Genomic DNA, 23,223 nt, shown 5'->3' with positions numbered 1-23,223 from the left:
TCCATCATGTTGTGTGGCGCCAGCACCGTGCTAAATGGGATAGGTTTCAAACAGACCTAGTAACTCGAGACTCGGCATCCATGAGGTGCTGTGGGCCATCCGCAGCAACAGAATTGCACTCATCCACAATCTGTAAACTCATGGCCCGGCATATGCCCCACTCTACCATTACCTCCAAGCCAGGGGATCAACCCTGGTTCAGTGAAGGGAGGGCATGACTAGAGCAGCACCAGGTATGCCTAAAAATGAGGTGTCAACCTGGTGAAGCTACAATGCAGGACTACTTGCATGCTAAACTCAGTAAGGCTCCTTCAGCAGCACCTTCCAAACCCACGACCACTACCATCTAGAAGGACATGGAGTGAACTGAACTGGCTGAAGACTGGCATCTGTGGTACTGGGGGCCTCTGGAGGAGGCCGCGATGGATCATCCACTTGGCACTTCTAGCTGAAGATTGTTGCAAATGTTTCAGCCTTATCTTTTGCACTGATGTGCTGGGCTCCTCCATCATTGAGGATGGGATATTTGTGGAGCCTGCTCCTCCAGTGAGTTGTTTAATTGTCCACCACCATTCATGGCTGGATGTGGTAGGACTGCAGAGCTTAGATCTGACCTGTTGGTTGTGGAATCGCTTAGCTCTGTCTATCACTTGCTGCTTATGCAGTTTGATTTTTTTATATATTCTTTCATGGGATGTGGGCTTCACTGGCTAGGCCAGCATTTATTGCCCACTCATAGTTGCCCTTGAGAAGCAGATAGACGGGAACACCACCACCTGGAAGTTCCCCTCCAAGTCACTCATCATCCTGACTTGGAAATGTATCGCCGTTCCTTCATTGTCGCTGGGTCAGAATCCTGGAACTCCCTTCCTAACAGCACTGTGGGTGTACCTACACCACATGGACTGCAGTGCTTCAAGAAGGCAGCTCACCACCACCTTCTCAAGGGCAACTATGAATGGGCAATAAATGCTGGCCTAGCCAGCGAAGCCCACATCTCATGAATGAATATATTTTTTAAAACGGCATAAATAGCAAGTGATAGACAGAGCCTAAGTGATTCCACAACCAACGGATCAGGTCTAAGCTCTGCAGCTCTATTACATCCAGTCATGAAAGGTGGTGGACAATTGAACGACTCACTGGAGAAGGAGGCTCCACTAATATCCCATCCTCAATGATGGAGGAGCCCAGCACATCAATGCAAAAGATAAGGCTGAAACATTTGCAACAATCTTCAGCCAGAAGTGCCAAGTGGATGATCCATCTCGGCCACCTCCGGAGGTCCTCAGTATCACAGATCCCAGTCTTCGGCCAGTTCGATTCACTCCACGTGATATCAAGAAACGGCTGAAGGCACTGGATAGTGCAAAGGCTATGTATGGGTCCTGACAATATTCTGGCAATGGTACTGAAGACTTGCGCTCCAGAACTTGACGTGCCCAGAGCCAAGCTGTTCCAGTACAGTTACAACACTGGCGTCTACCCGGCCATATGGAAAATTGCTCGGGCATGCCCAGTACACAGGAAGCAGGACAAATCCAACTTGGCCCATTAACCCTTCATCAGCCTACTCGCCATCAGTAAAGTGATGGAAGGAACTATCAATCGGCACTTGCTTAGCAATAATCTGCTTACTGACACTCAGTTTGGCTACTTGGCTCTAAATCTCATTATAGCCTTGGTTCAAACATGGACAAAAAAGCTGAACTCAGAGGTGTGGTGAGAGTGACTGCCCTTGACTTCAAGGTAGCATTTGACAGAGTGTGGCATCAAGGAATCCTAGCAAAGCTGGAGTCAGTGGGAATCAGGGAAACCTCTCCACTGTAGTCATACCTAGCACAAAGGAAGATGATTGTGTTTGTTGGAGGTCAATCATCTCCGTTACAGGACATCACTGCAGGAGTTCCTCAGGATAGTGTCTTAAGCCCAACCATCTTCAGCTGCTTCATCAATGACCTTCCTTCCATCATAAGGTCAGAAGTGGGGATGTTCGCTGATTGCGCAAAGTTCAGCACCATTCACGACTCCTCAGATGCTGAAGCAGTCTATGCCCATATGCAGCAAGATCTGGACAACATTCAGGCTTGGGCTGCTAAGTGGCAAGTAACATTCACACCAGTCAATGACCATCTGCAGCAAGAGAGAATCCAACCATCTCCACTTGACATTCAATGGCATTACCATTGCTGAATTCCCCACTGTCAACATTCTAGGAGCTACCATTGACCAGAAGCTGAGCAGGACCAGCCATATAAATACTGTTGCAAAAAGAGCAGGTCAGAGTCTAGGAATTCTGTGGAGAGTACCTGACTCCCCAAAGCCTGTCCACCATCTATAAGGCATAAGTCAGAAGTGTGATGGAATACTGTCCACTTTCCTGGATGAATGCAGCTCCAACGATGCTCAATAAGCTTCCCACCGTCCAAGATAAAGCAGCCCATTTGATTGGCACCCATCCACTCCTCCACCACCAACGCACCATGGTAGTAGTATGTATCATCTAACTTATCAAGGCTCCTTCGACAGCATCTTCCAAACTTGTGACCTCTACCACCTTGAAAGACAAGGGCAGCAGATGCATGGGAACTCCACCACCTGGAAGTTCCCCTCCAAGTCACACACCATTTGTTCCGTCACTGTGGCTGGGTCAAAATCCTGGAACTCCCTTTCTTAACAGCGGGGTGTACCTACACCACATAGACTTCAGCAGTTCAAGAAGGTGGCTCACCATCACCTTCTCAAGGGCAATTAGGGATGGACAATGCTCACGTCTCATGAAAGATTAAAAAAAAAATTTGGATCTCAACAAGGCTGCAGTGATGAGCATTACCAAAGTTTGGAAATTGTGTCTATAATTTCCCTGCTTTTAACACAAAAGCAAAATACTATGGATACTGAAAATCTGAAATTAAAAACTGCATATTTCCAAAAATTTGTTTTTATTCTCCACTTGTAAACAATTTTGACATTTGCATTCTTAAACAGAATACATTCAATAGCACAATCTATAGAGGGAATGAAAGGGTTTGTAATTCGTTTGAAGCTTTGAGTCCCCAGAAATTACAACTGAGTTATAATCTTTAGCTCACTCATCCAAAACAATTCTGTATAGCATGCGTAATAGTGGTTGGGTTTTTTTTCATTACTTGCAAATCTCTTGAAATCACCCCATTCTTCTTGTGTTTTGTGTCTATAAATATATTCAGATGCTCACATTTGATAGGGGCAAGTTTTTTGCAGCCAGCGAAATGTGATTTAAAAAGTGAAAATTGTTTTGATCAGTTTCAGTATTTTTGTAATGGGATGGAAGTTAGCAGACAACAATACTTAAGATGTGCCTATTAAATAATAGGTCTGTCATGGAGACAAAGAATCAGAATCACACTGGTACAATAAGGAATACTTTTGCAGTTATTGATAGTCATTTAGTAGCATAGCTGATAAAAGCGACATGTCTAAGCTATTCGCCTTGCACTCATCAGGACACCCGCTAGAATACCAATATAGAGGGAAGACAATTGATACTGTACATGAAAAGAGTGCTGACAATGCTTGGCAGTTTACTGTCATTCACCATCAGTGGTGCATTTCCCATGGCAACACCACTTGCCAACCAATTAGCGCACTCTTCATGTACAGTATAAATTGTTGACTTCCCCTTATATTAGTGTTCTTGCGTCCTGCTTGCATGCAAGATGACAAGCTTAAACATGTCTCTTTTTTCAGCAATATTGCAGTTATTGCTGGATTGGTGTAATGGGAGCTTTGCCCTGCATGTTACAGTCCATTTAACCCAAGCAATACTGCAAGTTGGGCAATATAAACTTTAGATGTAAAGACATTTGTATTTCTCACATATCTCAAAAATGAAATAAATAATGATGCCAATTCTATGTACATTTTAGACTAATAGAAATTATCTTGAATACTGATGATTGAAGCTTTAATGATGAAACCCACCATTTATTTTAAAGGGCTAACTGATGTGTTGGAAGTTTTTTTAAGCACAAAACAATTTAATATATTAATTCTGTTGTGAAAATTGAGCCTTTAGATCTGTTAATTTTGGAAGACTTGAAGAGGAACTCCCTATCAATAAAGTTGAGAAACAACATAGTCATTTTTTTTATTTTGCTTCACCTATTGAATTGTAGGAAAAACTAGAAAGGATAGATTTTCGTCTTCACAGCCTGGTTGGTAATCGAGCAGAGTGAATTGCCTTGCCATTTGTAGAAACCTCCTGATTTCCATCCCCCTGAAATTTTGCGTTAAAGATGAAAATTTACCCACTAATCTCAGTGAAAGAAAAGGGTTCTACGCACCTAATTTAAAATATTCAGTGTTATGATGCAGCAAATGATGTGTGCCAGGCAGACCAAATTCACGAGGGAAACTTGGTTTCACTATCACAACAGTTTTGCACTTTGTATTTATCACAAGATGCGTGCTCTGAATTCAGAAGTAATAAGCCCACCAAGACCTTCAGAGATTTTAAAAATTAAATTAATATTTATTATCAAAATAAAAGATTTCAAACACATACATTAGACTATTACTACTCTAATAACTCCTAAAATTCTTAATAAACCTGACCCCCATGTACACTCCACTTAAGGCAATAGTCTGAAATAGATTTTAGGTTTAAAACAGACTAAGCAAGTTAACACAGTACCCTGGACAGTGGAATTCCAAATGGCTTTTCTCGAGCTTTAGTTCTGTTAGACAGCAGACTTAAGCACAAATGCTGGAGGCTTCATTAAGGCTTTTTATACACTCCTGTTAGGTCTTACATGGCCGCCTCCTTTCACATAGCCCTTCATTCTCCTTATATATGTTTATCTTTTTAATATGTAAATTCTGTTGTTTCATATGTCTTTGAAACTATCTTTCTCATAATATAAAGACTTTCATGGTGCCAATATTGCCAATAACCTTTGGGGAAAAATAAACACATTCCTTAGCCTTGCTTATCTAGCTGGTTGTAAATTGGCTGAGATCCCTTTTGAAATCCAAATCTCCCTTCATTTATCTAAAAATGCAAATTCCCTTCATACCTTACATGCTTAGCCAACATCCATATTTACTCATTAGCATATCAAGCACCTAGCTTATTTTGATGATTTAAACTTGCAGTCTACTTGACTCCAAATATAATTAAATCACACACAGACAGACCCAATAATACTTACCCCCATAAACCTACTTCACAATAAACCAGAAAAATATTATGAAAGTTAATATACTTTCGTGACACAGTATTTATATAGATTTTGTTTGATTTGCAGAAAAACATTTATATTTAAGTTGACCCTTAAAACTAGGAAATTGCATGAATAAGAGTGAAAAGGGCATTTGGAGTCTTAATAATTTATCAAAATACATGCACTGGTTGAATGGGGATCCACATCTGGAGACTGAAAAGTCATCTAAGACACTAGAATGAGTATTGCCACTAGAATAGGTTTCTTACATTTGGACATGTTATGCAAGGAGGTAAAAGATCACTCTCATCTCATGGTGAGAAAATTTACTTAACCACAACAATCATGAAGGAATACAGAGAAGCAGGAAGGGGAATTCTGCAACTCCACAGCGCCAAAATGTTTCAGCTCCTCCAAGTCAATTTCCTCAACCAGCATTTGATAGGACTAGGGCTGTTCTCCATGTAAATGTTGTTCACAGTATTTCAAGCAAGGGAGCCAAGCCTGGATAGATCTACTTTGACAAAGGAATAGTGTATGTAATTTTTTTCTGGATTAGTCTATTGTCCATAACCGAATACAAAATTATGATTTAGTTGAAATTCATCTGGAGCCGAGAAGTGGGTGCAATATAATCATGACAAGCCAATGATGTTTGCCGGGACTTTGTGGTATATTGGATAGCTTTATCAAAGCATTCGCAGAAATACAAAGCCCACCTCTCTGCTGTAAGATTTGATACTGTTCACTGGAAACTAGAGGGCAGTATCTGATTTCAACCGAGTCAGATTTTTCCAAGTCTGGGATATACATTAAAGGCTCCCAACTTGCCAGTTGTATGTATTAGTGGATGAAAGGTTCCAGTGGCATAACTATACAGAGCTAAGCAGAGCTTTAATTTGATCTTTTCTCAAGTGGTTGCTACACATACCACAACATCTATATTTGCTCTTCTACAACGTCAGCATTTAGAACAATATTTAGAACTAGCATCTTTGAGATTTTGCCCTCTCCTGCCCAGAAAATCCTCTCTCCTCTTGTCTGTTAATACATCAGACTAGTATTATCATAAATGCTAGTGGTGGATTTTGGGATAATATAAATTTGTAGGACAAAATGTTTTTTGATTACTTTTTGGGGTTTTTTTTTTCAAACTGGTTTTGGAGTTTTTAACACTGCTGTCATTTTTAAAAAATATTCTGTCTGTTGTGAGTTCTTCCTAAATATACTGAGGTTATTCACTGAAGAGAATTACTGTACTTACTGAATCACTTTACTTTCATAGTTCTTTGTAGTTCCTTATTGTCCATTTAAATCAGTTATTACTTTTGAAGTTTGTTTCTTTGTCAGAAATATCAGTCTGAGATGAGCAGCTGCAGTTTAGGCTCTAGCTAGGTAGGACTTTGTTAACATTGCCTAGTTGCTGCTTGGCTGAAACTTCAACTACCCTATTTAGAAGAATATTCCTAACTTATTTACACAAATGCATAACATTGTCCCATCCCATGCGGAATCTTTACTCTCTAAACATTTTAATTCAATATTAAACTTTTTTTTTTAATTATAATATGCTGAGGAAGCCCAATCATGGTTTACACTGTCTTGGATGTACATGCAAGGTTAATTTGAAGCAGTGCGAAACTACAGCTTCCCTGAAGTCTTGCTATGTTTCATTCTGCAGCCAAGTCAAAAGCTGATGCAGGATTTACGCTATCAATTTAGTGTCAGTGCAAATTGAAAACCATTTTGCACCGACTTTAAACATGCAGGGCCTGAACTTCCGTGGAGTGGCAATCAGAGATTGGATTGCCACTCCGCTCCTATTTTCTTACCTTCAGATTTCCCCGATCCTTTCTCACCTGACCTCCTGACTCAGGCAGGGCATGAACTAGGTAGGGCAGCATACTTCTGAGGCCTTCAGCTGAAGGCTTCAGTGGCGGACGCACTGAAGCCATGTTGTTTTTTACAGCACCAGCTGCTGTATATCAGGTAGGTTTAAAGTTCCAGCCACCTTCAAGCCAGGGAGAAGGTAGGTTTGTCAGGTGATTGATTAGAATTTGTAGGGGGTGCAGGGACGGCAGTCGGACAGTCAGGTGGTTTGGGCACTCGGCAAGTGGGGGGGGAGAGTGAGTCAGCTGGAAGTTTGGGAAGTGTCTGTGGGGAGGGGCGAGTAGTCGGGGGAGAGGTCCCATGGGGAGGGGGGGTGGAGTCCCCTGGGGGTTTGGTTGTTGGGGAATTCCCATGGGAGGGGGTGTAGCCCAGGAATGGGGGTGTGCCCTTGGGGTTTGGGGGCTGTGGAAAGTCCTGTGGGGGAGGCAAGGTAGCTGGGGATTGGGGGAGGGGTAGTGGGGAGATGCGGACGAGGGTGTTGGGGGAGTCTCCTGGAGATTCAGGTGGTGGCTTGTAGTGTTGGGGAGGGTGGGGTGGGGTGGGCTGGTGTAGTCGGGGAAGTCCCATGAGGGTTCGGTGTGAGTCTGTAAAATAGTTACCCAGAAGCTAGAAATAGTTTCGATTCTCTTAGCTTTTTCTGGTTATCTATTGACGTATGACTGTTGGAACCAAGTTGAAGTTTGCGATTTAAATCACATTTTCAGATGCTTCTCAGTGCAGAACAGTTGCCCATTAGAAGTTTGCACTTCCCAGGCCACTTACCTGGAGTGGGGGGTCGGTGGGGTGGGATGTGGCAGCAATTTCCCAGCGCACCTTTGGGGTATCCCCCAGTTACACAGACCTGGAGCTTGGAAGTTACCACCCACAGTGTAAATGCTTCTTGGATTGGAAGAGATATTGGGGGTTGCAACTATTTTTTCAATGAGTCTTAATTTGAGCATCATATCTGCTTCATAATGTTCTGGACGACATATTTTCTTATTTGGAAAATAAATTAGAATACAGACCTATACTATTAATCATGTTCCTCATTGATGGGTCATTGATAGTAAGTAACTATGGGTACAACTGAATAAAGACCTTAAGTCTTGTGAATAGTGTCTATCAAGTGGTTGACCATGGCTGTATTTCACATAAGGTTGCATGCAGCCTTTCATTATCTCACATTTTAACATTGAATTAAATATATAATTCAAGTGAAAGAAAATAATAGATTTGTTATTCCATGGCCAAATTGTATACAGTAGATTCATTTTAAGATTTGACCCTTCTGAAAGGTAACAGTTTTATCAAAAGTTAATTCTTTTAAATAGTGTTTATTAAATTATGTATAATAGCTGCATTTTTCATTTGCCAATATTGAAGAATGAGGAGGAAATAACTTAAAATTGAAATTATTGTTGAAATGATCCATTTTAAATCTGCAAAGGAAACCTAGTTTATATTTGATAAATTTGCAGAGATTTAAAAAGGAAGGCTGAAAAGGTGAAGAACTACAAATCCGAAATAAAACTTCTTGGATCATTTGACCCACAGAATCATCTCATCATACAAGATCCCTATTATGTAAGTAGTGCACAGAATTTAAAATATCCAAAATGCCAGAAAGGTGGAACGGTGCTTATTTTTTTTCATTCCCATTTTCTGTGCTAATAGTGAATATGTATGCTGAGGTTTATTTTTAATCTTTATTTGTTTTCTTATTCCCAGGGAAGTGAAGCAGATTTTGAAGAAGTATACCAACAATGTTTAAGATGTTGCACAGCATTCCTTGAGGCTTCCACATAACTGTGCTCAGGACTGTTTTATCATGTGTTAGAAAAATAATTTTCAATGAGTACAAATCTTGTCATTATCGCTGCTTTCAAACTTACAGAAAACAAAATTGAATATTTCCAAAAAAATGCTTTAGTTTTGAATGTTTCATTATTTAATATACACTGGAAGACCAGTTGTTTCTCTCTATAGTGTAGGGATATGAATGTGGACTCATCCACACGAATTTTAAAAATCACATTCAAACTTGTAGATGATGGTCTGTTGTCAGAAACTGCCAGAGAGAGAAGTTTCAGGACAGTGTGGCACTGTTAAGAGTATTGCTGTCGATTTGCTTTTCTTATGGTGGAGAAATTGATTTTGTATTTCAGAAATAATGAACAAATATGCATGACAAAATTCTTAAGTCACACAATGAAGTTTCTTTGATGTGTTAGTGTTTAAGGATGCCTCCACTTTATATTATATTTTTGTTAGTTACATAGCAGCCACCTTGAATTACACTAACATGAAGTTTTACAGCATCCCAAAACCTGTAGAGAATTGTCCTTTACATTTTTCTTTAATGTAATTATTGTATGAAAGCTGAAACTACCTTTCAGTTGGTTATCTTTGTTAAATTCAGATTGCCTGATTGGTCTAAAATGATGTTAAACTGCAGTGAGAATACAGGATCTAATATTAACAAATGTTTGATTGTTGACAGCTACAATAAAATGCTTTTCTTCACTATGCCTTCTTTCTGTGGCTATTTTCTGCCATTCATGGTTAAGCACTTACATATTTCCCTTCTTCCATATACGAGTGCACCCTAGTTCTGGAGAATGTGTGCTGGGCACAGGTATAAAAATGACCTTGCAGATAGACAGTATCTTATGTGGTTTCTCATTCCTGATTTGAACAAAACCCCGGAACCTACATCATTGTGGCAGTGTTATGGCTTTTTGTAACCTTGCTTATATGTTCCTCCTATGTTGGGCATCCTGTCATTAACATTTTTGAGGATGTCCCCAGCCTGTACAAAAGTAGATTAAACAAGTGTTATGCTAGAATATAAAACAACAGCAACTTGAATCTATATGGCACCTTTAACAAAGTTAACATTCCCATGACTAGCTTAGGATATTTATCAAACAAAATTTGACACAGAATCACTTAAGGATATTTGAACCAGTGAGGGGTAGATTTCAAGGAACATCTTAAAAGGGGGTGAAAGAGGCGCAGAAGCTTAGGGCGAATTTTAACCTGCAAGCAGAGGGCAAGCAGGTCAGTACATACGGGGAGTTAAAATATCAAAATAACTTGCTAGCTTGAAAGGAAGCTGCAGCAACCCAATGAACACAAGAACACAAAACTAGAGCAGGAGTAGAGCATGCGGCTCATTAAGCCTGCTCTGCCATTCATGCTGATCTTGGGCTTCAGTTCCACTTTCCCACCAACTCTCCATATCCCTTGATTCCCTGAGAGACCAAAATCTGTCCATCCCAGCCACAAGTATATGCAACAATGGAGCATCCACAACCCTCTGGCGTTCATTTGTTTGTTGGTGTTATCTTTTTCCCAGAAGGTTGACTGCCATGGATTTCCACCTCTTTGCTACCCTTACATTCCACATAAGGCAGCTGCATCCAGCCTGTTATATCTGTCATCTATTTTCTCCTCTGCTTCTCTCTCCTACGTTTACCATCGATCTATACTTCCATGCCTCTGAGACATATAATATAGATGACAAAATGCATCACCGGATTCAGTTTCTTTGATGTTAACATATCCTTTGTTCTGACAAAGCTGGTCCTGGCTATCTGAATTTTCCTTCGGATATCACAATCATGTCTCCCATCATCTGTGATAAGCTGTCCAAGGTATGTGAATGTTTCCACTTTTTCCAGGACTTATCCAGTTGCTTCAATTTTTACTTCTGGTGTTAGGTCTCTGCTTATCACCATTTGTGATCCATATATCTGAAGATAGCTCTAGTGTACAGGTTGAGTAGTTTGGGGGACATAACACATGCCTGGTGCACTCCTTTTGATTGGGAAGCTGTCTGACAAGCCACTATCAAGTCTCATCACTGTTGATTGATTCCAATATAGATTCTAAATTATCCTTTTATCATTTCTATGAATTTCTAGTTTGTTTAAGCACTCCATTAATTTCTGATAGTGGACTCTATCAAATGCCTTCCCATTGTCTTAAAGCATACACATATAGGTGTTTTGCATTTCCAAGTATCTTTCAATGACTACGCAAAAGTTAAAGATGCCTTCTCTTATTCCTTTCTTTGGTCTGAATCCTGACTGGTGTATCTCATGTATCTCCGCTTCTACAGACTGACCATTTCTTTCCCAAATAATTATCATTTTCATCATATGGCTCATGAGGCTTATTGCCCTGTGCTCTGAACACACTAGGGCTTTTGGTTTCTTTTGGAGCTTAATGAACAATGACTGTATAACTTCAACGATATGCAAGCTTTGAATGAAGTAATTTCACCTCATCTCAGTACTAAATGATAGGCCCCTTATCCTGAGTCTGTGCCCCCATGTTTAGCTACCCCAGCCAGCAGAAACAAGCTCTGAGTCTACCCTGCCACACCCCTTCAGAATCTTGTATGTTTCAATGAGACCACCTCTCATCCTTCTAAACTCCAGAGAATATACGCTCAATTTATTCAGTCTCTCATCATAGGACAACCCCCTCATCCCTAGGACCAATCTAGTGAACAGTTGCTGTATTGCATCAAATGCAAATGTATCTTTCCTTAAATATGGAAAACAAAACTGCACACAATACTCCAGGTGTGATCTCACCAAAGCCTTGTACAATTGTAGCAAGACAATATATGTTCAACCTCTGCCATTTCCTCACTTTCCATAATAATTTCTCCTGTCTCTGCTTCTAAGGGACCAACCTTTACTTAGCTACCCTCTTCCTTTTTTATATACTTTGTAAAGGTAGTATCAATTCAAGGTCGCAGGGAGTCAAATGCAGCCTTGATGTCAAGAACAGCCACTCTCACTTCACCTTGGAAGTTCAACTCTTGTCCTCAACAAAGGCTGTGATGAGGTCAGGAGCTGAGTGGCCCTGGTGGAACACAAACTGGGCATCGGTGAGCAGATCATTGCTAAGCAAGTGTCACTTGATAGCACTGTTGATGTCCACTTCCATTACTTTACTAATGATAGAGAGTAGACTGATGGGGCAGTAATTGGCCGGGTTGGATTTGTTCTGCTTTTTGTGTACAGGACACACCTGGGCAATTTTCCACATAGCTCGGTAGATGCCAGTGTTGTAGTTGCACTGGAACAGCTTGGCTCGGGGCACAGCAACCCCTGGAGCACAGGTTTTCAGTACTATTGCCAGAATATTGTCAGGGCCCATAGCCTTTGCACTATCCAGTGCCTTCAGTCATTTCTTGATTCACATGAAGTGAATTGAATTGGCTGAAGACCTGTTCCTTGTGATGCTGGGGACCGCCGGAAGAACCCGAGATGGATCATTCTCTTGGCACTTCTGGCTGAAGATTGTAGCAAATGCTTCAGCCTTATCTTTTACACTGATGTGCTGGTCTCCTCCATCATTTGGGGATATTTGTGGAGCCTCCTGCTCCAATTATTTGTTTAACTGTCCACACCATCTATGACTGGATGTGGCAAGACTGCAGAGCTTAGATTTGATCCGTTGGTTGTGAGATCACTTAGCTCTGTCTATCACTTGCTGATTCTGCTGTTTGGCACACAAGTAGTCCTTTGTAGCTTCAACAGATTGACACCTTATTTTTAGGTATGCCTAGTGCTGCTCCTGGCATGCCTTCCTGCACTCTTCATTGAACCAGGGTATTACACAGCTGGTTATAGGGTGGGTATTACTTCATTGAACCAGAGTTGATCCCCTGGCTTGATGGTAATGGTAGAAGGGGGCTATGCCAAACCATGAGGCTACAGATTGTATTTAAGTACAATTCTGCTGCTGCTGATGGCCCACAGCGCCTCATGGATGCCCAGCCTTGAGTTGCTGGACCTGTTTGAAATCTATTCCATTTAGCACAGTAGTAGTACCGCACAACACGATGGAGGGTATCCTCAATGTGAAGCCTCCACAACGACTATATGGTGCAGTGATCACTCCTATCCTTACTGTCATGGACAGATGCATCTGCAGCAGGCAGGTTGGTGAGGATGAGGCCAAGTATGATTTCCCTCTTGTTGGTTCCCCTACCACCAGCTATGTCCTTTAGGACTCAGGCAGCTCGTCAATAGTGGTACTACCAAGGCACTCTTGGTGATGGACATTGAAATCCCCCACCCAGAATCCCCTATCCTCAGTGCTCCCTCCAAGTGGTGTTCAACATGGAGGAGCAGTGGTAATCAGGAGGTTTCCTTGCCCATGTATAACCTGATGCCGTGAAACTTCATGGGGTCCAAAGTTGATGTTGAGGACTCCTGGGACAACTCCCTCCCAACTGTCTACCACTGTGCCACCACCTCTGCTGGCCTGACCTGCAGACCAGGTGAGACAGGACATACCCAGGGATGGTGATGGTAGTGTTTGGGACATTATAAGATATAATTCCGTAAGAATGACTATGTCAGGCTGTTGCTTGACTAGCCTGTGAGACAGCTCTCCCAATTTTGGTAAGGAGGACTTTGCAGGGTCGACAGGGCTGAATCTGCCATTGCCTTTTACAGTGCCTAGGTCGATTGCCAGGTTTTCCGGTTTCATTCCTTTTTTGAGGCTTTATAGTGGTTTGATGCAACTGAGTGGCTTGCTAGGCCATTTCAGAGTCTTGAGCACATTGAGCACTGGAGTCACATGTAGGCCTGCTTCCCTAAAGGCCATTAGTGAATCAGATGAGTTTTTACAACAATCAATTCATGGTCATCAATTAGACTTTTAATTTCAGATTTTTATTGAATTCAAATTTCACCATCTGTTGTGGCGGGATTCAAACCTGGGTCCCCAGAGCATTACCCTGGGTCTCTGGATTACTAGTCCAGCAACAATACCGCTGTGCCATCACCTTCCCTTTAGTGTTGCAGGCCCAAATGCAGACAAGTCACACTTAGGTGAGGGTTCTCTGGCTATAGTTTGATAGCCACACACAATTTCAGGCAAGGTAGAGAGTCAGCCCTCCTTCCTTAGCTTGTTCTCCAACCAGACTGCCTCCAAAACAGGAAGGTTCACAACTTAAGCTTTTTTTTCTCTCCCCGTGTGATTGTTTTTTTGTGTCCCAGCTTCATTAATTAAAGCTCTTTGCTGCTCAACAGAAACGAAACAACTCCTTCTCAAGAACTATATAAGTCAGGTGATTTCTTGGAAGAGGCCAGCTTGTTAATAATTCCAAGGTGAACTTATGACCTTCTTTAAAAAGAAAATCCCAGATTGGCACCCAGATGACCAGATCATGCCAGGTCCTTGCATTTTGTAAAAGCAAACTTCAGTCTTGAGAGATATGATTCTAACAGCTGCCAGAGATGCCTGTGAGGCACTTATACCAGCATGATTCAGCTAACCTAAGGATGGGTTAAGGTAGTGTAGATGAGTTCATAGAATGTTTTCAGGATAGTTTCTTAGAACAGCATGTTCTGGAGCCAACTAGAGAGTAGGCTATACTAGACCTCGGTATTGCGCAATGAGATAGGATTAATTGATAACCACTTAGTCAAGGCACCCCTAGGTAGCAGCGATTGTAATATTGAATCTTACATTCATTTTGAGGGAGAGATGGGTGCATTCAAGACTAATATTTTTAAATTAAACGAAGGAAATTATGAGGACATGAAAGTAGAGCTAGGCTAAAGTGAACTGACAAATTAGGTTAAGGGATAGGTCACTGGAGGTTCAGTGACAGACATTTAAAGGGATATTTCAGAATGGACAGAACATATTCATCCCAATGAGAAAGAAAAATTCCAAGGAAAAGGGCTCACCTTCCAAAGTTAACTAAAAAAGTTAAAGACAGTATCAAACTTAAAGAAAAAGCATATAATTGCGCAAAGATGGGTAGCGGGTCAGAAGATTGGAAAGAATATATAGAACAGCAAAGAATGACAAAAAGATTAATAAGGAGAGAAAAATTAGAGTATAGGAGAAAGCTAGCTAGTAATATAAAAATGGATAGTAAGAGTATCTATAGATATTTAAATAAGAAAAGGGTTAACAAAGTGAGTGTTGATTGTATAGGAAGTGCATCAGGGGAATTGATAATGGAAAGTAGAGAGATGGCAGATGAATTAAACAGGTATTTTGCTTTGGTCTATACTGTGGAGGACAAGTAACATCCCAGAAATAGCTGTAAATCAGGAAATGGAAGGGAGGGGGGAAATCAGGAAAATTACAATCACCAGGGAAGTGGTATTGAGCAAATTGTTGGGGCTGCAGGCTGACAAATCCCCAGGTATAGATGGACTTCACCCTAAGGTCTTGAAAGAAGTGGCTATAGTGAGATGGGTGATGTATTGGTTTTGATTTTCCAAATTCTCTAGATTCGGGGAAGGTTCGAATACATTGGAAAATAGCAAATTTATTTGAAAAGGTAAGGGAGACAGAAAGCAGGAAACTACAGGCCAGTTAACTTAACACCTGTCATTGGAAAAATGTTAGAAGCTATTATTAAAGATTTTATAGCAGGGCACTTAGAAAAATTCAAGGCAATCATGCCGAGTCAACATGGTTCTGTGCAAGGGAAACCATTTTTAGCCAATTTATTGGAATTCTTTGAAGGAGTCACATGTGCTGTGGATAAAGGGGAACCAGTGGATGTACTGTACTTAGATTTCCAGAAGGCAGTTGATAAGGTACCACATCAAAGGTTATTCAGGAAAGTAAAAGCTCATTGTAAGGAACATATCTTTCTTTTTCTGTTGGACTGTTTTAAAGAACATATCTTTTTATTTTCTGTTGGACTGTGGATTAAAATTACAATGTCTGCAGCTTGAAAGACGTGTCCACTGGTGCCGGATGAGAGATATATACAATGTTGCAGTCCTGGAACAGAGTGTGCCATGAAAGACAGGATGGTGCCAGATAGGAGTCTTGGACCAAGGGAGCTGCTTGGCAACAACGCTTTAATTGGCTCCTGACCAGGTGACCAGGTTTTGCGTGAGAGCAGTGCAGAAGGATAGCTCCTAGCCTGAAAGGAACAAGACCTAAAACCTCTTTCTCCTGTGTGTGGGAGATTCCAGTAATTCCACAATAATAGCTAGCTGGCTTTTTCTCCTCATATCTCTATAACCTGCTCTCTATCTGAAAACCCCTGTCAAGAGGCAAAGGGAGGGAATCACCATTAGAGATAGTGAAAGGCAAGTACTCAACCAGTGAACTAAATACTGAAAGTGCTGGAAGACCACCTCGTCATCAACAAGAACTGAAAGGAGTTTCGAAGATATCGACCAAAATCAACCCATCCAATCCTGTACTCCGGAATTGGTGCTATTGACCTGTTTTATTCCACCTTTAAAATCCATGTTTGTGTGTGTCTTATGTGCCTTGTATATGTATTGTAGGGGTAGAGTTTAGGTTATAGAGTTAGAAATTAGCAGTTCATATTTCTTTCTTTTGTCACTGGTTCACAACAGTTTGTTCAATTTACTTATTAAGTTTGGTGCTCGTATTCTGCTAACCTAAATTGAACAGCTAGGTAGAATTAGGGCAATCTGGTAGTTTTGTCAAACTTTTCTCATTTGTCATGGCCTGGGGAACAGTGGCACTTGATATTACAGCACGCTATCCCCAGTGAGTCATGACAAAGTTTGGGTGCTCAGGCCTGGGATATTTTGCGACAAAAGACAATGACGATTTGGGTGTAGATTTATAAGTAATAAAAGCTAAAAGAAAACACCGGGTTTGTCCTGTCAAAAGTAAGATGGCACTGGAAACTGCTAAAGCTTTACTACAAGTGGAAGAGATGTCCCTGACGATTTTACAAGGGATCCCAAAAGCCAGGTTAATCAAATTGGCAAGTAAATTAAGAGTAGGACTGCCTGCCAAAGCTAGGAAGGCAGAGATAATCAAAGAGGTGGTACAGCACTTGAAATTGGAAGGATTACACAAGAGACGGAGTTCTCCAAGGGGTGCTTCATTGGAATGGGCTCAAATTCAGATGCAAACATGAAAATTGGAACTAGAGGTAGCAGAGAAAGAAAGGGCAGAGAAAGAAAAAGAAAAGGAAAGAGAAAGGGCATTCCAAAGGGAACAGGCAGAAAGGCACGAGAGAGAGAGAGAGAAAGAAAACAAGAAAGGGAATTTAAAATGGTGAAGTTAGAAAAGGAGGAAAGAGAAAAAGAGAGAGAATTCCAGCTTAAAATTCTGACAGTTAAATCAAAATCCAGTGGAAAGATGTTTAAATTTGTGCAAGCTCTTCCAAAATTTGAAGAAAAAGATGTTAAAGCATTCTTTATTTCATTTGAGAAGATAGCTAAACAGCTAAGATAGCTGAACTAGCCAAAGGAAAACTGGACATTGCCCGTGCAGAGCAAATTGACAGGTAGAACACTGGAAATTTATGCTTCCCTGTCAAAGGAGGTTTCTAGGGATTATGATGTGGTGAAAAAGTGAAAAAGGCCATTTTGAGTGCATTTGAGTAGACCCATGAAGCATACAGACAAACGTTTCGAAATTTAAGGAAACAGTCTGGGTAAACTTACATTGAATTTGAAAGGATTAAGCAGGTTTAAAGGTGGATACGAGCATTAGGAGTTGAAACTACCTATGAAGTTCTCAGAGAGACCAGAGACTCCCCTCACTTCTGTAATAAGAACCTATGTTGAAGACTAAAGGATTGCAACTGCTAGACAGGCAGCAGTAATGGCTGACAATTATGACCTGATCCATAATACTAAACCTTTTTTCCATCACCCTCATAAATTTGAAAAGGATAGAAAGTGGGAGAGTGAAATGAAGGCAAGTAGCCAGGGTAAAGAATGGAAAGCTGGGAATATCTTGAGATCTCCTTCCCAGATGAGAAAGGAAGATACTGAGGGTGGAGGTGAAACTCAAAGGCCTAAGTGTTTCCATTATAATAAAGTGGGACACATTTGCTCAGAATACTGGAAGTTGCAAGGGAAGCCCATGGGACTTGTTGGAGTTCGTAAGAGTGAGTTTGAAAAGGGAATTCAAAAAAAAAAATGACGGATCAAATTGTAGCTTTAACTACAAATTAGGTTCTGGAGGTAAACACTGCAGTGAATGCAGGTGAAGTGAATAAGGTAGATGAAAGATATAAAGGGTTTTTGTCTAAAGGAAAGATAGCCCCTTTTTCATCAAATGATGCCGCTAAACCCATAACTATATTAAGGGACACAGGAGCTACTCAAACCTTTTTGCTGGAGAAGGACCTAGTTTTCCCTCCAGAGAGTTCAATGAAAGTTAAAATATTGGTAAACGGGATAAGTGAAGAATATATCCCGGTTCCATTGTACAAAGTGCAATTGGAATGTGATTTGTTGTCTGGATCGGTGGTTGTTGGAGTGGTTAAGAAATTACCTGCGGATGGAGTTGATTTACTCCTGGGGAATGATTTGGCAGGAGTGAAGATTATAGCTTTCTCCCATAATTACGGAAAGTCCGAGAGAAGCTAAAGAGACGGAGCAGTTAAAAGAACAAGTTCCGTATTTTTCCATTGTGTGTGGTGACCAGAGCAATGGCTAAACAAAGTCCATCACCAGAGGTCAAAGGAATACCATGAACAGATGTTAGAGCAGCAAAAACTTTCTTTAAGGATGAGGGTAATTCAAAGTAAGTGTTTGGATGTCTTCATTAATTGAGGCTCAGAAAGCAGATCCAGAGATAAACAAGTTAGCACAGTCAGCTCACACTGAAGCTGAGGCAGAAGGAGTTCTGGAGTGCTATTACAAAAATGGAGTTCTGTTGAGGCAGTGGAGACACCCTCACAGACCTGTGGATGAGGAATAGATGTTTGTTCATCAGATAGTGGTACTGCCCAAATATCATGAGATATTGCGAGTAGCATATGAAATCCCTATGGTAGGACATGTAGGAATACAGAAAACCCAAGCATCGATAAATAGGCATTTTACCTGGCCAAGACTTCATAAGGACATAGTGCAATTTTATAAAATGTGTCATACGTGGCAGGTAGTAGGTAAACTTCAACATGTGATCAAACCAGCACCTTTAATACCCATACCAGTTTTTGCAGAACCACTCAGTTGGGTATTAGTAGATTGTGTAGGACCATTACGCAAAACGAGAGCAGGGCATCACTATAACATTACAATCATGGATATGACGACCCAATTTCCAGAAGCTATTCCTTTCAGGACAATTACAGCTAAGGTGGTAGTGGAAAAGTCAACTCAGTTTTGCACTCATTATGACCTACCAATTGAAATACAATCTAACCAAGGTTCTAACTTCATGTCTAAAATTTTCCGCGACATAATCAGCAATTTGGGTATCAAACAAATAAAGTCTACTGCCTATCATCCACAGACACAGGGAGCTTTAGAGAGATACTATCAAGGTCTCAAAACCACGATTAAGAACTATTGCCATGAATACGCAAAGGATTGGAACAAAGGATTAGGTTTCTTACTATTTGCTACCAGAGATTTTCTGAATGAATCTATTGGATTTAGTCCATTCAAATTGATCTATGGTAATGAAATAAGAAGTCCATTAAAAGTGAGTAAGGAAAAGTTCCGAAAGCAGAAAGACGAATCTCCGGGCTAAATTCTCCCCCCGTCGGGTGGGAAGTTGATGAGCGAGCGCGTACGAGCGCGCTTCTGATTGGCGCCCCCGATCGGAGGCACGGTGCCATTTTACGTGGGTGGGTCAATTAAGGCCCGCCCAGCGTGACGTCCGCACAGAAGCGCTATACGCTTCCTGTGCGGGCGGGGGGGAATCCCAAAATTGAGAGTGCGCTCTTTCACACATGCGCACGAAAGAGCGCACTCATCTCCCTGTGGCTAAGTGCAGCCTCAGGGAGATCATCTGTAAACGTAAATATGACAAAATTAGAAAAATAAAATTTCCCTTACATGTCCCCTCATGTGACAATGTCACATGAGTTGGGACATGTCCATAATTTTTACACAATCTTTATTAAAAAATTTTAAAGCCTACATGAAGCCTCACCCCGCCCATGGATGAGGTTTCATGTTTTTTCTCGTTCCCGCCAGGGTTCCTGGCCTGCGCGCCAACCTTAAGGTTGGACGGGTAGGTCCTTTAATTGCTTACTTGACGCTGTCAATGGCCTCAATTGGCCATTGACAGGTCAGCAGGCATGCAGCTGATTTTGCTGTGTTTCTGCCTTCCTGAAAATTTAAATCGGGCACGGTGACGTCAGGAGTTCCCCCCGACATCACCGAGCATCATTTTACGCGTTGGCGAGCGGGCCCCACTCCCGCTCGCAGACTTGTAAAATTCTGCCCTCCATGTTGGATTACATTTCCATGTTTCTAGAAAGACTCACAGGAGCATGTAATTTTCCCAAGCCAAAATGAAAGAATAGGCAGACAAACATGCTACAACTAGAGTGTTCCAAGCAGGAGATGAAATATTGGTTTTGTTACCTTTGCTGGGTGAACCCCTGAAAGCAAAATTCAATGGCCCCTACAGGATAGTTAGGAGAGTTAGTAAAGTGACTTCTCTGATGGATACTCCTAATCGTGGGAAGAATAAACAGTTATTTCAGATAAACATGTTGAAGAAATATCATCGCAGAGAAGATGTTAAGTCAGAGCAAGTGTCCAGGTGGTAGGAGTAGTGGAGGATGACAGAGGCAGTAAGGGCAAGGTAGAAGGAGAAGTAGACAGTGTTCAAAGGTATTTTAAACTTTCAGAGTATGTTAAAATAAAATTGACATGTCCCAACTCATGTGACAGTGTCACATGGGGGGATATGGCAGCAAAATTTTTTCCTCATCTTTATTTAAAGTTTCAAGTCTGAGCCGATCTCCCTGAGGCAGCACTTTGCGCATGGAATCCCCACCCCCCACCCGCACAGGGAGCGCATAGTGCTTCCTGGCACACATCACGCTGGGCGGGCCTTAATTGGCCTGCCCATGTAAAATGGCTGCGCACCCCTGACCGGGGGTGCCAATAACCCGCCCACCCACTCCCGCACATCCCCCCTGACGGGGGGAAAATGTTGCCCAATGTTGCAGTCCTGGAACAGAGTGTGCCATGAAAGATAGGATAGTGCTGGAAAGGAGTCCTGGGCCAAGGGAGCTGCCTGGCAGCAACAATTTAATTGGCTCCTGACCAGGTGATCAGGTTTTGTGTGAGGGCAGCGCAGCAGGATAGCTCCTAGCCTGAAAGAAAACCTCTTTCTCCTACGTGTGGAAGATTCCAGTAATTCCACAATAATAGCTAGCTGGCTTTTTCTCCTCATATCTCTATAACCTGCTCTCTTTCTGAAAACCCCTGTCAAGAGACAAAGGGGGGAAATCACTGTTAGAGACATTGAAAGGCAAGTGCTCAACCAGTGAACTAAATACTGAAAGTGCTGGAAGACAACCTCGTGTCATCAACAAGAACTAAAAGGAATTTGGAAGACCTCGCCCAAAATCAACCCATTGAATCCTGTACTCTGGAATTGGTGCTTTTTAACAGTTTTATCCCACCCTTAAAATCCATGTTTTTGTGTGTCTTATGTGCCTTGTATGTGTGAGTGTAGGGATTTAAGAAGCGGTAGAGTTTAGGTTATAGAGTTAGAAATTAGCAGTTCATATTTCTTTCTTTTGCCAGTGATTAACTACAGTTTATTGAATAAACAGTTATTTAGTTATTACGTTTACAAACCTGGTGCTCGTATTCTGTTAACCTAAATTAAATGGTTAGGTAGAATTGGGGCAATCTGGTGGTTTGGTCAAACTTCTCACATTTGTTGTGGCTCGGGGAACAGTGGGGCTTGATATTACAGTGCACTATCCCCAGTGAGCCATGACAAAGTTTGTCATTTATTCGTATACAATAATAAATATATAATTAACTTTGTACTTAGATTTCCAGAAGGCAGTTGATAAAGGCTATTGTGGAAAATAAAAGCTCATGATGTAGGGGGGTAACATAATGGCATGAATAAGAGATTGTCTAGCTAACAGGAAGCAGAGAGTTGGCATAAATGATCTCTTTCTGGTTGATGGGATGTGCCAAGTAGTGTGCCACAGGGATCAGTGCTGGGGCCTCAACTTTTTACAATTTATATAAATGACTTGGATGAAGAGACCAAAGGTATGGTGGCTAAGTTTGCTGATGACACAAAGATAGGTAGGAAAGTAAATAGCGAAGAGAACATAAGGAGGTTACATGGGACATAGATAGGTGAAGTGAATGGGCAAAGATCTGGCAAATTGAGTTTTTTTATCATTCATTGGATGTGGGCATCACTGGCTCGGCCGGCATTTATTTTCCCATCTCTAGTTGCTCTTGTTCAGAGGGCATTTTAAGAGTCAATCACATTTCTGTGGAATCACATGTAGGCCAGACCAAGTAAGGATGGTAGATTTCCTTCCCTGAAGGACATTAGTGAACCAGATGGGTTTTTATGACAATCAGCAATGATTTCATGATCATCATTAGACTTATAATTCCAAATTTTTATTGAATTCAAATTTCACCATTTTCCATGGTGGGATTTGAGCCCAGGTCCCCAGAGCATTACCCTGGGTCTCTGAAATACTAGCCCAGTGACAATACCACTAAGCCACCATTTCTCCCAAGTGTATAATGTGGGCAAATGTGAAATTGCCCATTTTGGCGGGAAGAATAAAAAAGCTTATTATCTAAATGGTGAGAGATTGCAGAACTCTGAGATTCAGAGGGATCTGGGTACCCTAGTGTATGAATCACAAAAGGCTAGTATGCAGGTACAACAATTAATTAGCAAAGCAAATAGAATGTAATTGTTTATTGTGAGGGGAATTGATTACAAAAGTAGGGAGGTTATGCTTCAATTGTACAGGGTATTGGCGGAACCACATCTGGAGTATTGTGTACAGTACTGGTCTCCTTATTTAAGGAAAGATGTAAATGCGTTAGAAGCAGTTCAGAGAAGGTTTACAAAACTAACACCAGGAATGCCCTATGAGGAAAGCTTGGGCAGGTTAGGCTTGCATCCACTGGAGCTTAGGAGAGTAAGAGGTGACTTGATTGAAACCTTTAAGATCCTGAGGGATCTTGACAAGGTGGATGTGGAGAGGATGTTTCCTTTTGTGGGAGAATCTAGAACTAGGGGTTACTCTTTAAAAATAAGGGGTCGCTCATTTAAGACAGGTTAGAATTTTTTTCTCTCAGAGGGTTGTGAGTCTTTGGAACTCTCTTCCTCAAAAGGCAGTGGAAGCAAAGCCTTTGAACATTTTTAAGACAAAGCTTGACAGATTCTTGATTAA

At 41.3% G+C, this 23,223-nt stretch overlaps 1 protein-coding gene across 2 annotated transcripts in view; it reads left to right on the top strand.

The window, feature by feature from the left end:
* acp1 (acid phosphatase 1) overlaps positions 1-9,604 on the top strand; it is a 39,812-nt gene extending 30,208 nt beyond the window's left edge. For both annotated transcript variants that reach the window (XM_078541875.1, XM_078541876.1), the window contains exons 5-6: positions 8,555-8,660; positions 8,805-9,604. In XM_078541875.1, the coding sequence (XP_078398001.1) occupies positions 8,555-8,660; positions 8,805-8,882 (184 nt within the window). In that variant the 3' untranslated portion in view covers positions 8,883-9,604. The remainder of the gene's footprint in view (positions 1-8,554; positions 8,661-8,804) is intronic.
* Positions 9,605-23,223: the final 13,619 nt, after the last annotated feature.

The sequence above is a fragment of the Cetorhinus maximus genome, chromosome 5 (assembly GCF_964194155.1).
Source record: "Cetorhinus maximus chromosome 5, sCetMax3.hap1.1, whole genome shotgun sequence".
NCBI lineage: Eukaryota > Metazoa > Chordata > Chondrichthyes > Lamniformes > Cetorhinidae > Cetorhinus > Cetorhinus maximus.
Note: the sequence above shows the minus strand (reverse complement) of the source record. Positions and strands in the feature narration are given on the sequence as shown.